Here is a 12,993-nt window from a genome sequence, read left to right on the forward strand (position 1 = left end):
TAATATGATATATATCATCCTGAAATGGACCAGTCTGCATAATGAGTACTTTTATTTTATGCTACATGTACAGTACAAACCTTAAACTTATATTTTTCTAGTATTTAGTGTAAAGTACTCAAAAAGGAAGCTGAATAGGTCATGTTAACGTCGCATAATAAAAATCCGATTTTGGCAGGAGTACGTGAAGGCAGCACAGGCTCCAGTACTGACTGAGGCAGCTCCGGATCCTCAGAGCGGGACTGAGTGAGAGACTGAGCCGCAGCTGGAGCAAGAGACTGCGGGAGGATCAGATCGGATCTCTGTGTCGGATACTTACGTGATATCTCTCTAAACCTTTCCTCTACACCCGGGACATGCACTCCCTGTTTTAACCGCGTTAAAAGTTTACTCTCCAGCCCAAAATGACGGTGGATTTTGAAGAATGTGTAAAGGATTCACCCCGGTTTAGGTAAGAGCATGGCAATCTGAATGTTACTTTTGCTCTTTTTTTAAATTGCTGAACACCACAATTTGTTCACATGCAACACTTTATTACGTTTTTCTGGTATTTTTGTGCAGGTTAATCCACATTATTTATCTCATTGAATGCGAGTGCTATCTTTTCCATGTGTCTTCTCTCATATTTTGCTTGTTGCACTTCAATCTCAGTTGGATTTTAATACCTTGCATCCAATAAATGGTGTCTTTTGATTTCTATTCATTCCACAGTTCAGGAACATCAGTCAGATTTTATGAGTAATTTCAGCCTGCATGTCAGTCATTTCTTACAGTAGGCATGCTGATGAGCCATGCAGCCATATGAGTTGTCACATGGGCAGAGTAGCAGATCAAAGTATTGTCTCTTAGTTGCTTTATTTCCTTGTGCTGACATCGTTTTTTTAATCATCAGCATCCACTTGAAAGTTAAAATGGTGTCCAGGAGAACACTGTAATCAATAGACAGAATAAATGAAGGTAATGGATGGAGATGGATCACTGTATTGGTTTCCCTTGTAGATGAGCTCCTGCTCAAAGGGATGCAGTTCAAACTGGAGCTGCAACTAATTATCTCTCTTTCATTATTGATCACCAGTTACTTGTCTGGTCTATAAAATGTCAATTCTTTTGACTTTCACTTAAAGCTAAAACAAACCCACAAAATCCTCCATAGGTTAGGCTTGTTTGGGTTTTTGATTTAAAAACTAACAAACAATTAATTAATTATCAATTTCCCGTCGTTGACTAATTGATTTATGCTTCAGTTGTGTTCAAACAGTGTCACTAGTCATCTGATCAGAGGAAACTGAAGGTTTCCCCACACAGCCTGCACCAAAGCCCCTGACAGTCGTTCACCAAAGGTTACATAAATAAGGCAGGAATTTTCTACACCCACCTCTAAACCTTGTCCTCTGCTCCCAGTGCGTCAAGAGGAATCTTTTAGATGTGTAATGGTGGAAGATCCTTAAACTTAAGCAAAAGTACCCATGATACAAAAATGTTAAGATACACCAATACAAGCATATGTCCCGCATTCAACACTAAACTAAAAGTACTGTACAAAAGTATTATCAGTACTGAATACAAGTAAGTATGTTTGATTTATATTGACATTTAAAAATAAATATAGTGAACAGTATCTCATTCACGTCTGTATACCATACTTCTATATTTTAAGTGATTCGCAATGTCAAATACTGTCGACTTTTATCGAAAAAGGCACAAAAATGAAAGGATAAAATCCACTCTATAATAGTTTATTTCTTACATTTGATCTGCTACATTGGTGTCTATGAAGAGTAAACCTGTGACTTGAACTTTGATAATATTTTTGATTGATTATCACTAAAGCTTTATACATTTTATAGAGGTCTGTCATTTTTCTAGTATTTCGCAGTGTCGGGCAATACGTCAGTTTGAAATGCATTAGGGGTCTAAGAACAGTTAAAGAGCTACTAAACAAAGACAAAATTCATAGATTGTTAGCAAAAATGAAGCAAAACGAACCTGAAGTCCAGAGTGAGTCTCAAAAGGTTGATGTATTTTTATACATAGCATTATTAGATTGTTAACATAGAGGCATCAGTTTGTTAGCAGCTTGTGTAGCTGGTTGAGCTGGAGCTAGTTTGAACTATTTCCAGTCAGGTAGTTTGGTCCAGGGGTTCCCAATCTCAGGGTCAGGCCCATCCAAAGGGTCATAAGATGAATCTGAAAGGCCTTAAACATTTATTTAAGTGAAACCATAAGATAAGCTATTTAAGGAAATCCCTCTTTGGTGAAAATGCTAACAACTCGTATATCTGAAACGTGAAATAAGCCGCCCCAGTGTTGGGCTGGGTGATGTGGACAAAATCTGGTAATTCAATAAATAAATAGTCTATTTGAAATAACCACATGGTTTTTATAATCCTATGTGAATTAATTACTTGACAAATGAAAGTTTTGAGAGTATTGTCTAATGTAATTAAGAATTTAAGTGCAAAATAATCAGATTATCTGAGAAAGTTCAGTTAGTCTGTGCTTGTTATTATCACTTTAGACAATGTATTTGTGTATCAGTATTTACATTACATTACATTACAGTCATTTAGCAGACGCTTTTATCCAAAGCGACTTACAGGAAGTGTATTCAACATAGGTATTCATTTCTATATATAACTTCATCACCATATGATTCCTATGAAAGACAATAAATGATCATATTGAATTATCGCCCAGCCCTACCTCAATTAGACCTAGCTTTATAGTAAGGGGTCACAAGCCTGGTTTAATCTGTAAAAGATCATCAAATAAATACTTTCCAACACTGTACTTGTGTGAGGGCTCCTGGAGATGAAATCTCTGCTCTCAAATAAATCAAAGACTTCCAGACTTGGCAGCAGCACCTTAATGACGGCCATCTGGGTTGGAGAAAGGCACATGTCAGGAAACGCTGAGTGAAGGGTATTTGCACTAACCTTCTCCTTCCTTGTTTCATATGCTAAGCATGAGGCTACAAGCTGCATGCTTAAGAGTCACCTACCAGATTGTTTAGATCACTAGTTTCTTTTTTCGTCTCTCATGAATGGGTCGATAAAGTTGTATCTTATCTGACTGGAGCTGTGCGTGCGGAATGAAAACATGCCTCTGTCTCACTGGCTTGAGAGATGCTCCTTTTACGCTGTTTGTTCAGTTATTGTGCACTTTCCTCCACTTTATGTTAAGAGTGTTTAATCTGCTTCTCAGGATGTTTAAATGACAAGAAGAGACGCTAAACGGACAAAGTAAACGCAGGTTCTTGAAGCCACTGAAGCCTGTAACTGCGTTTTTTTTCAGAGAGCATTCAGTTGGTTTTCCTTTGTGAAGCTAAAAGCAGCCTTATGTTGTGTTACGTAACAACTCTGGAGGTGGATGACTGGAAGGAAGCAGCACGCCCCAAAGTACAGGAAAATCAGGACTTTTCACTGTGAGAATAAGCATGGTGCTTCCCACAAAAAATAATGCAGGAAATCAGTTCCCAGTTCCAGTTCAACGGCAACATGCTGAATAACTAGTCCTGTTCTGTGCCGCAGATCTCTTGAACAAATTGTATCTGTGTTTAGTCTCTATGGATACTACGACTCGGACAGATGTGAGATCGCAGCCAGTGATGCTCTCCACATCTGTTTTTGAGAAAGTGGTCTGTGATGATTACACGGCTGCAGGAACTTGTGTGTTTGTGTTTGCTCCGGCACAACAGTGGCAACACGCAACGTTTGAGCTGTTTTCTCCCCACTGACATGTTAATTTGAGGTTGCACTCACAAACGGCTGGAGGATAATATTGAGGCAAAGCAACCAGTATCTGCTGTTGTAGTTCATGTGAAGTCTGAGTTTTTAAATCAGCTGGAATAGAGATGAGTTTGAGCACTTTTTAACCCATTATTTATGAAGCCAGTGTGACTTTTATTTTTCATTAGGGGGTCTTAATTGTATATACTAGAAGCTTAGTGATGGTGACTACTCATTTGGCTAGTGGAAAACCTTTGCACGCCATTTTGTTATTGAAGAGGGACAATAAAGCTCTCAATGCTAACAAATGTGCTAATGGTCATTTGGTTTACAAGATGATGAGGTCAAACAGTTTATTCACAAGACTTCTCTTGTCTCATAACTGTCTGCAAACCATTCCCCTTTTATTTTAAATAAAGGTAAATGGTACAACATGGCTTCAATAGCTTTTTCTGTTTTGGACTCTCCGGATCTCCGGCTCTCCGGCTCCTCAGAGCTTGTTATTGGTCCATTGCACAAATTTGCACGTCAATGTAGGCCTGTTGTGAGGAAAATCTGCTATGGACTGAATCAATTTCATTTCAAGTCCTGGTGTAACCGGGCCTTTAATTCAGTAAACTTCATCAGGACGGCATGTTGGATGGTTGAATAGTTTCGGAAAGGTCATTTCCGTTGTTATTGGATTGTTTTGGATTTTTTTTGAGAGCTGATTGGACAGTTTTTAACTTACCTGCCATCAAAATATGGTTATAAAAGTTATTATTGTTGTGTATTTCTACAAAAGAGATACAATAAGGCATATTATCTGCTGCAATATACTGCAGTACCTTTCCCTCAGACTTGGAGCTACTTTTAGTGCTTTAGTCTTAAAGGTAGGTCTCACACTCTTATATGTAAGAGATTCTGCTAATGCTTTTAGCTTTAGTGTGCTTTGTGATTACAGCTCCTGAACCACCACGAATGCCTTTATTTTTTTATGCTGAGCTTGAGAAGATCTTTGATGAACACACTTTTCATCGGTTTGGCATGGTTTTTCAGCGTCTTTGCTGGTCCGTTCATGTGTCCGATAAGTCCTCCAGCAGAATATAACTATTGTCCAGAGAGCTTCTTGCTTCCGCTGAGAGACAGACTCTTTTCTCTGCGTCTGAATGGCCCGGGGCAGACAGCCCAGATGATCTTTCCTCCCTTCCCATGTGAACAGCTGGGGGGTGGAGAACCGAGGCGAGGCCTTCATGGTGATGGGGTTTGTCATTGAGTCACACTGCAGAGAGCCCTGACAGGCTGGGAATCCAAGGCCAGTGACCTATGCCGCTCACTGCTTGTGTGTCTCCAGAGTCTGTGAGAGAATGACTGGATGGATGGATTTGTGACACAAAGTCAGATGACAGGGTGAGGGGGGGTTTATGTCAAATTCCAGGAGTTGCCTGGTATGAAGGAATGCAGAGCATGGAGAGTTTCACTCTGCGAGACATGAATTAAATATGTATGCTTAGTTGAAATATAAGTAAATATTAAGATATTAAGTCAGTAAATACTACAGCAGAAATGCATGCATAGTAAAAACTTTGAGTTGGGTGATATAGCTCAAAATAATATCACATAGTTATTATTAGTATTTTAGAATACGTTAGATTAGACTTTGTTATTGAAGGTACTTAGACAATGAAATGCGGTATTTCTGATGTAAATATACAATGGTATGATAAGGTAAATGTACGCAAAATCATGTTAAAATGGTGTTATGTATATAAAGTGCGTTGAACTGGAATCTGCTTTTATGTATTACAAAAAAAACTCTTGATGTTTTGTTTAGTCCAGCCAACCTTCAAAATTTTTATTTCCATCATAAGAGACAAATAAATACAGCAAATATTCACAAATGAAAAGCTGGAACCAGATTTTGACATTTTTGCTTGAAAATGTTGTTAAATGAATAACTGATGATCAGAATAGGTGCAACGTCATAAAAATACTAAATATTCGCTCAGCTCTATAAAAACTTGTGACTTTCTTAAATATTCACATTGTAAAGATGAGTTTCAACATTCAAAATGAAACGCTGAAAATGTTTATTGTTGAGTGAACTGGAAAGTACCTGACTCATTTGGCGTCTGGATTTTTAAAATATATTGCAAGATGTACTCCCATCTGTTTCCCTCTCTGTGGGGAAGGGAAAGGAATTCATAGTGGAATTACATTAGCTTCATGACTTCATATTTACTGCATGTTTATTGAGAGGATGGTTCTGGTTTCATATTGGAGTCTGCTCCTGCTCATATATAAAGACTTATGAAAGGGTTGCATGAATATATTTATATTTTTTACATCAAAATAAAATAAAAGTTTCATGTTTGGATAGGCTCCATTCCTGCTATCTAACAAATGATTGCATTAAAATAAGACTTCTACTGTATTCAGTGCATTTTCGTTTTGCCCGTCTGCTCTCTTGTTATTCAAAAGGGTAATATACAGTCTATTACTTTTCTACTCTGGACACATGTAGGGTGCATGCTAGATTCATAATGTTATCAAGAAACATCTCAAGTGAACCCTAAAATGCTCACATTCATGTTTCATTCCAAGTATGCGGGTTCATCTTGGTTCATGATTGGGACTTTTGGGCTGTTGCACAATGTTTTTCTTGTGGAGCTGGAAGATCTGCATCTCCAGCTGTGTGGAGCTGGAAGGGATTTCTACTGACTGACTGCAAGGTCTTGTTGCTTCTGCTCTATTTCAGACTGACCTCCTTCCATCTTGAATCTGTGTCGTTCAGCCAACAGGGCTCCTCCCATTAAGACTGTGACTTTTGCCATGGGGGGGGGAAGCATTATTGTTATTGGAAAAAACTAAAACATTGCTGATATCCAGCTGGTCTCCATCACATCCATCAAGACAAGTGCTGTGTTGCATTTTTAAGGTCTTACCCATAAAGCATGTGTCCTGTTCGGCTTCGATTTAATGACCTCTGCTTGTGATGTCAGACTCATTTAACTCTACTACCAGCTCCCCCACCCTTAGTGAGTTTATTTCGCTATTTTAAGTTTCATACGTGTACTTGATTAAATGAGAAAAGCTCAGTGACTTAGGCCCATGGGCATTCCCACCATCTCGTTAGGGCCTTAGCGAGCTCTATGCCTCGCAGCTAACAACTCCAGGTAATGAAAGTGACAGGGATTAAAGCAGCAATGTGTAGTTTGATGGACGCGCGTCTCTAATCAGGGATTGACCCACATTCCTCTGCGCAATCTCTGTGGACGGCAAGGTGTCGCACCTGGATGATTAACGTCCAATTTTGGTGTCATCCTGATGTGAAGGACTGCAAACAGATCTAATCATACAGAGGGCAATATGATTTCTTAATCACAGCGTTGTTGCTCTCCCGCTGAGAAGGCGCTGCGCCATTAGCTGGAAAGGCTTTCATCTTTTAAAAATGAGATCGGATGAAGGGCTTTTTTTGCCAGTTGGAGCCTCGAAGCTCACCCGACTCCAAAACATGTAGGGTGGCTGCACATAGATTATCAGAGTGTTTGAAGGGATATACACTCGGTTGACAGTTTATTAGGTACACTTAGCTAAAACTGATGCAGTCTAATGCAACATTGCTGCAATAAATACTTATTCATGACCTTCATAATGGTCTGTTTTCACTGTTTACAAGGGTTGTTGATGCAACTTTATGATCATTTTGGAAGGTTTGGTAGATGCAGATCATTTATTTAGCCTACCCTCGTTGATATAAATGGGGTGGACAAAATAATAGAAACACCTGTCAGCAAAGCGAATTATATAACCTTCATGAAAGTAGGATTGATTGCAGGACTGTTGTAATAGACTGCATTAGTTCTAGCCAGGTGAAGGCCTACCTGATAGAGTGGTTACTGAGTGTATGTCTTCGCGGTAAACATAACCTCAAAGTGCAATGTGCAACAGATGCACAAGTATTCAGGGTAAGACTCCAACAGTTTATGGTTAGACCTCAGGAGACAAAGCCAGCTTTTGCATTTGCAGAGCAGAAAGGTGGATTTAGACCACAAATGTGGCAGATTGCATTCTGGGATTGTACATGCCATCAATTGCTGGAAATTGAGGACACTATATTATGCATAAATGTCACACACTGATTAACTAAATTGCGTTGTATAGTAAATAAGGAGATCCAGCCTATATGAAGGAGAATGATCAATTAAGCAACATCGCAGTAGTTTTTCAAAATGAAGACTCATTCCATTATGAGTTTTCTACTGGTAGCCCCTTCTCTTTTGAAAGTCATAAAACAAAATAAAATGTTTAGATTTTCTGTATATCCAGGAAGTTAATTGATGATTTGTGTAAATGCAGATTAATCCCTGGTGAGACGCTTTGGGATGCAGAGATGATGTCATCCCTGAGCCTTTTGTATTGCAGGAGGGGGTTCACTGCATGAGCCCCGGCTGTCCCTCTCATTTCATCTTAATGAATAGCAAAGACGTTTCACACACTGCTCTCACAAAGAGCCATGAAAAGCTGGTTGCTGCATGCAGAAGGCTGCTAATTTGCTTCTGTCCCACATCCTAACAGAGGACAAAGACCTCGATCAGTCAGCGCGCAAACGGCAAGAGTTTGAAACTTTTATTAAGCGCTATGAAATCTAATCTCAATAAACTCAACTTCTCTCTTTCAAATCGGCCATCCGGTGTTGCCACAGGTTGCTCATGCTGCGCCGTAGACATTGAATCAGCACTATGGCAACATCCTGAGCCCTAAATGATGGACGAGTTGTAGTAATTTGGCATTAGTATTCCTATCACACAAACCATGGTGGATGAGAGCAGCGATAACTAATGCATGGCAGGGGAGTTAGAAAACAAGAGTTGGGCCAGTGAGAAAAGTATCACACACACATACACACACATACACACACTGCAACACACTGAGCAGATTTTTAATGCTGATAATCCAAGCCTTTTGGTTTTACATCAGTGAACAAAATCGCTCACAATTTAGAATTTGTTTTCCTTAGCAGATTGCATTATGGTAATGGAGACCAAACATCTGATCTCAATTCTGTCCGGCTGTAGATATCCGTTGTCTCATACTGTTTGGAGTAGACAATCCACTTTCCCCTTGATATGTTGGAGTCAGGCTCCAATTTGGCCAAACCTGATCATGTGTTTTTTCAGGACAGGAACATCTAGACACATGTTGAAAAAATGTCTAATAGAGCATAGCTAACAACAGGTTGCAGGAATACCTCATATTTGGATTAGTATCATATGTGCACCTTCAACCCTTTCTGACCCCGAACGGAGGGAGTTAAGCCTCAGCTGCAACTTGACTCCAGGGTGGGCTGACTGTTGTGTGAAATGGACTGTAATTCTGAGTTAATATAAATAGTCTGACTAAAGTTCCTGGTAGATTATCCATACAATAAAGTAGAGCTGTTAGATGTACTGCAAGACAGGCTTGCGCAAGACAGAAGTAGAGATGTTATTTTTCTTTACGCGGGTCATTTTTTTTGTTGCTTTCACATCACAAATAGTTTTGGGAAATTAACTTATTCATGCTCTCTGGTGGAGGATTAGATAAGATGAGTGATCCACTCTCACACCTGGCAGTTATAAATGAAGCTACAGCTGTTCCTTAGTAGGCTGCAGCTTTACAGAGCTGCTAGCATGACTTTCTTGTTCTATTTTATGTGATTCAATAATAGAAATTGTTCAGCATTTTGGAATTTATATGCTTTTTGTCAAAAGTTAGATGAGGAGATTAATACCACCACCATATCTATACGGTAAAAATGACGTCACCTCCAGCAGCTGTTAATCTTAGCTCAGCATAAAAACTGGAAGTTGAGGAAACAGCTTGCCTGGCTCCGCCCAAAGGTTACAAAGACCACCTACCAGCCCCCCTATAGCTCAATAGTTAACATGTTGTATGCAGTTTGTTTAATCAATGCAACAAAAAATAAATTGCTATAATCCGTGGACCGTTTGTTGGACTGTTTTTTGGCCGGGCACAGTAACTTCCTGGAGCCTCAGTTCCATAACCAATAAAATAGTCCAGTATATAAAAGCTTGTCCTTCTACGGAATGCTGGCTATAACCTGACAGAATGCAGAGGGGATTTTAGAACTGGTGCGGTTGCAGAAAAAGTCAATTCAAAGACCTGATTAGATGTAAAAATGCTTCCATGCAAGTTCGAATTGTTTCAGCTTGAGTGAAAAAATCTTTTTTATTGTGTGGTTTTATGAATCTGCTTCTTAAATGAACAAAGAGCACAAAAGGAGAGAGAATAACAGAAACAACCAGTGTTTCTGGTGGGGTTTGAGTTCTGTCAGAGGCCGAGCTGAAAAACAAAGACAGCTTAACTTTTACAATTTTGGTCTGTACATTTGTCAAATTGGCTGTTTTGGACAACTCAACACAGACTGCACAAACACATCATTTAATTCAAGCGAATCTCCCCCAAAATGTTGCTTCAACTGCTTTGAAAGCCTTGTTTGTTTGAAATTCGTCCTCGTTCATGAGTGCGTGACCTGGAAACATTACACAGACGCTCATGCTTTAGAAATCCGATTATTCTGTATCAGGTTTTCTCATTAGGGTTGCAGCGTGTTTGGTCTTGGCTGTATTACAACGGATGCATTTTACACTCAAGATAGAACTCTAATTGGAAAATACCCAATTTCCTCTGCACATAACGGCTGCGACTCGTGGCCCATCGTTCAGCTGTGTTTGTGATGCTGTGCTGGAGGAGATTTGCCCTCCAGTCATAGGCAGCATGTGAGGTGAAGTGTCCTCTCAGTGAGACAGCGGCGGAGTTTGGCTGTTTGGTCGTGGCTATGCGTCATTTGTCAGCAGACTCGCAGACAGAATGATCTGTTCCTACCACTACACGCTTGATGAATAAGAGAAAACAAGGGAAAATAGAAAAAACAGTTAGTTATGACTAACAGACTTCACTGTTTAATGTAATGTCTATGAAACATCTCCCCTGATTACCAGGCTGCTTGGAAAGCCATGATCTCGAGAGGGGAAAGTGGCTGGGTAGTAGCCAGGTGCATCAACATCAGCCAATGCTACATTTTGATCATCCCATGGGTCAGAAAATGGGATATTTCAACACAAATACTGAAAATGAAGCAGATATAAAAAGGAAAATTCATTGGGCACCACAAGCACCCGTAGCTCGGTCTCTACTCCGTTTTTAAAATGCTGAATCACACGTGTACAAGCATCTGTTTCTGATTTGTTCCATCCCTCTCACTCCCTGCCTCATATGCTCCCCCTTCCCTTCCCCTTTTCAGTCCTCCCTTTGCCTTCCTCTGTGTGCGGGGGCAGACTTTTGGTCATGGCTGGGCCAGAACCGGGTCTAGGGACAGGCCAGGAAATGCGTCAGCCTGGTGAAATATTGAAAGCAGGTTCAGAGAAAAGGGCAAAACCCCGGGGAGACGATGTGTGCGAGGAGGTTGCTGACTCTTCCCGTTATGACACCCAGACCCGAGTCAAAACTTAAATCCCTTAAACCACTTGTGTGCCCACCGGTGCACACAAGATTATTTACTAAGACTTTTCTTTAATTTTTTTATTCTCTGTTTTGCATGATTGTATTATATTGGGTACTTTTGGGTAGAGCTGCAACAATTAGTCAATTAAATCTCTTAGCTAACCGACTCGATTCATTGCGTTGGCTCATTTTTTAAGCACAAACTCTAAGCATTTGATGGTTCTGAGTTTCCAAAGTTGTTCTCATTGTTTTCTCACTGTTTGTTTGTTGTGGTTCTCCCTGGAGGGAGCGGTTTTGGGTGAAAAAAGACCAATGAGCCGGGACTCTGCTTCATTTTTTCTCTCACAAAACTGTATAATCCTGCTCTTTTCTTTTCTCACTCTTGAGTCCGGCATAACTGCTGTGGCTGTAATTCTCCAGAGAGCCATTTTCAGTGCCATGTTTTGGCTTTGTTAACTGAGAGCAGCCAGCTGTTCCAGGCCTCACATCTCTGACCTCTGCCCTCTGCCATTGTTCTTAAGTGTCATCATAAAGTTTGTGGATTGACCAAGGAATATTGGCAAAGAATGGCCGTTATTGTCTTCTCCATTTCTATCCACATTTAAAGGTCCCATGTCAGGTTGAGCAACAGAAACTTCAGCCCTCGGGGTCCCTGTTTTTCCTGGTCCTCCATGGCTTGTTGTGCTTCCTGGCCGATAGTGTCAGGGTCCGGTCAGCTTTCTGCTGGTTGACACAGGAGTCACATCAACATGCAGGTCCATGGACTGATGGGAAGGGGTCGCAGGTCAATGGAAGAGAGCCTAAGAGTGACGTCAGGGGCGTGTTGCTGACTTCAGATCAGAGGAAACACCTGGGGGAAACGAGGAAGTGACACCGCTCCTCTTCTCTTTGACTGTCTTTCCGTCCGCTGAACTGACACTGTGATGCTCACATGATGTCTGAGCAAGCACTAGATGCGCATGCTAACCTAAACCATGAATCGGCTCTGTGTGCTGCGTCTCCAAGGCAGTTGTATTCATTTTGGCATCAAGTGTAAAGCAGCACTTGGAAGTTTTCATGTTTCGAGCCTGTTCTCAGAGTGAAAGGGATATCGGCGTAATTCATATGGAAGCCGCCTGAGCTGTTGTTTCGTTGAGCAACCATCTCTCAAGCTTTCAGACAGGAAAAGAACAGAATGCTTCACACGTCTGGTATGCCTTTCTAGTGCGAGCCAAGCTGCATGTTTAGCCCACAAAAATGCCGGGAAGACTCCCAGCTCAGCCCCACCACATCACGCCTGTGTAGGGATTTTCACAGAGGGATTTCAGCTATTTCTCCAAAATGCCAGGGTGTTACACTGTAGGATTGGCTTACTGTGTGTGGCAATCTTTTTTTTTTTTTTTTTTTTTTACCACGGCACTCTGGTGTGCTGCCCAAAAAACAGTCCACGAGGAGCTTCGTGTCTGTAGGCTTTATTGTTTCCTCCCTTCAATGGAACATTGTCCAGGCTGCTTCTCACAGCCGAAGCCTCTTCTGGATTGTGTGTGTGTGTGTGTGTGTGTGTGTGTGTGTGTGTGTGTGTGTGTGTGTGTGTGTGTGTGTGTGTGTGTGTGTGTGTGTGTGTGTGTGTGTGTGTGTGTGTGTGTGTGTGTGTGTGTGTGTGTGTGTGTGTGTGTGTGTGTGTGTGTGTGTGTGTGTGTGTGTGTGTGTGTGTGTGTGTGTGCTCTCTCAAACAAACCCAAATATCTTCATTGACATGTTTGTGTGTTGCCGTCATCTCGGACCACCATGAGTTAACATA

General features: G+C 40.8%; 1 protein-coding gene across 1 annotated transcript in view; it reads left to right on the forward strand.

Moving 5' to 3' along the window:
• The first annotated feature begins 272 nt into the window (after nt 1-272).
• Nucleotides 273-12,993, forward strand: part of acap3a (ArfGAP with coiled-coil, ankyrin repeat and PH domains 3a) — a 67,277-nt gene continuing 54,556 nt past the window's right edge. The window contains exon 1 of the mRNA XM_054608946.1: nt 273-451. Coding sequence (XP_054464921.1) covers nt 405-451 — 47 coding nt within the window. The 5' untranslated portion in view covers nt 273-404. The remainder of the gene's footprint in view (nt 452-12,993) is intronic.

The sequence above is a fragment of the Anoplopoma fimbria genome, chromosome 12, assembly GCF_027596085.1.
Source record: "Anoplopoma fimbria isolate UVic2021 breed Golden Eagle Sablefish chromosome 12, Afim_UVic_2022, whole genome shotgun sequence".
Lineage (NCBI taxonomy): Eukaryota > Metazoa > Chordata > Actinopteri > Perciformes > Anoplopomatidae > Anoplopoma > Anoplopoma fimbria.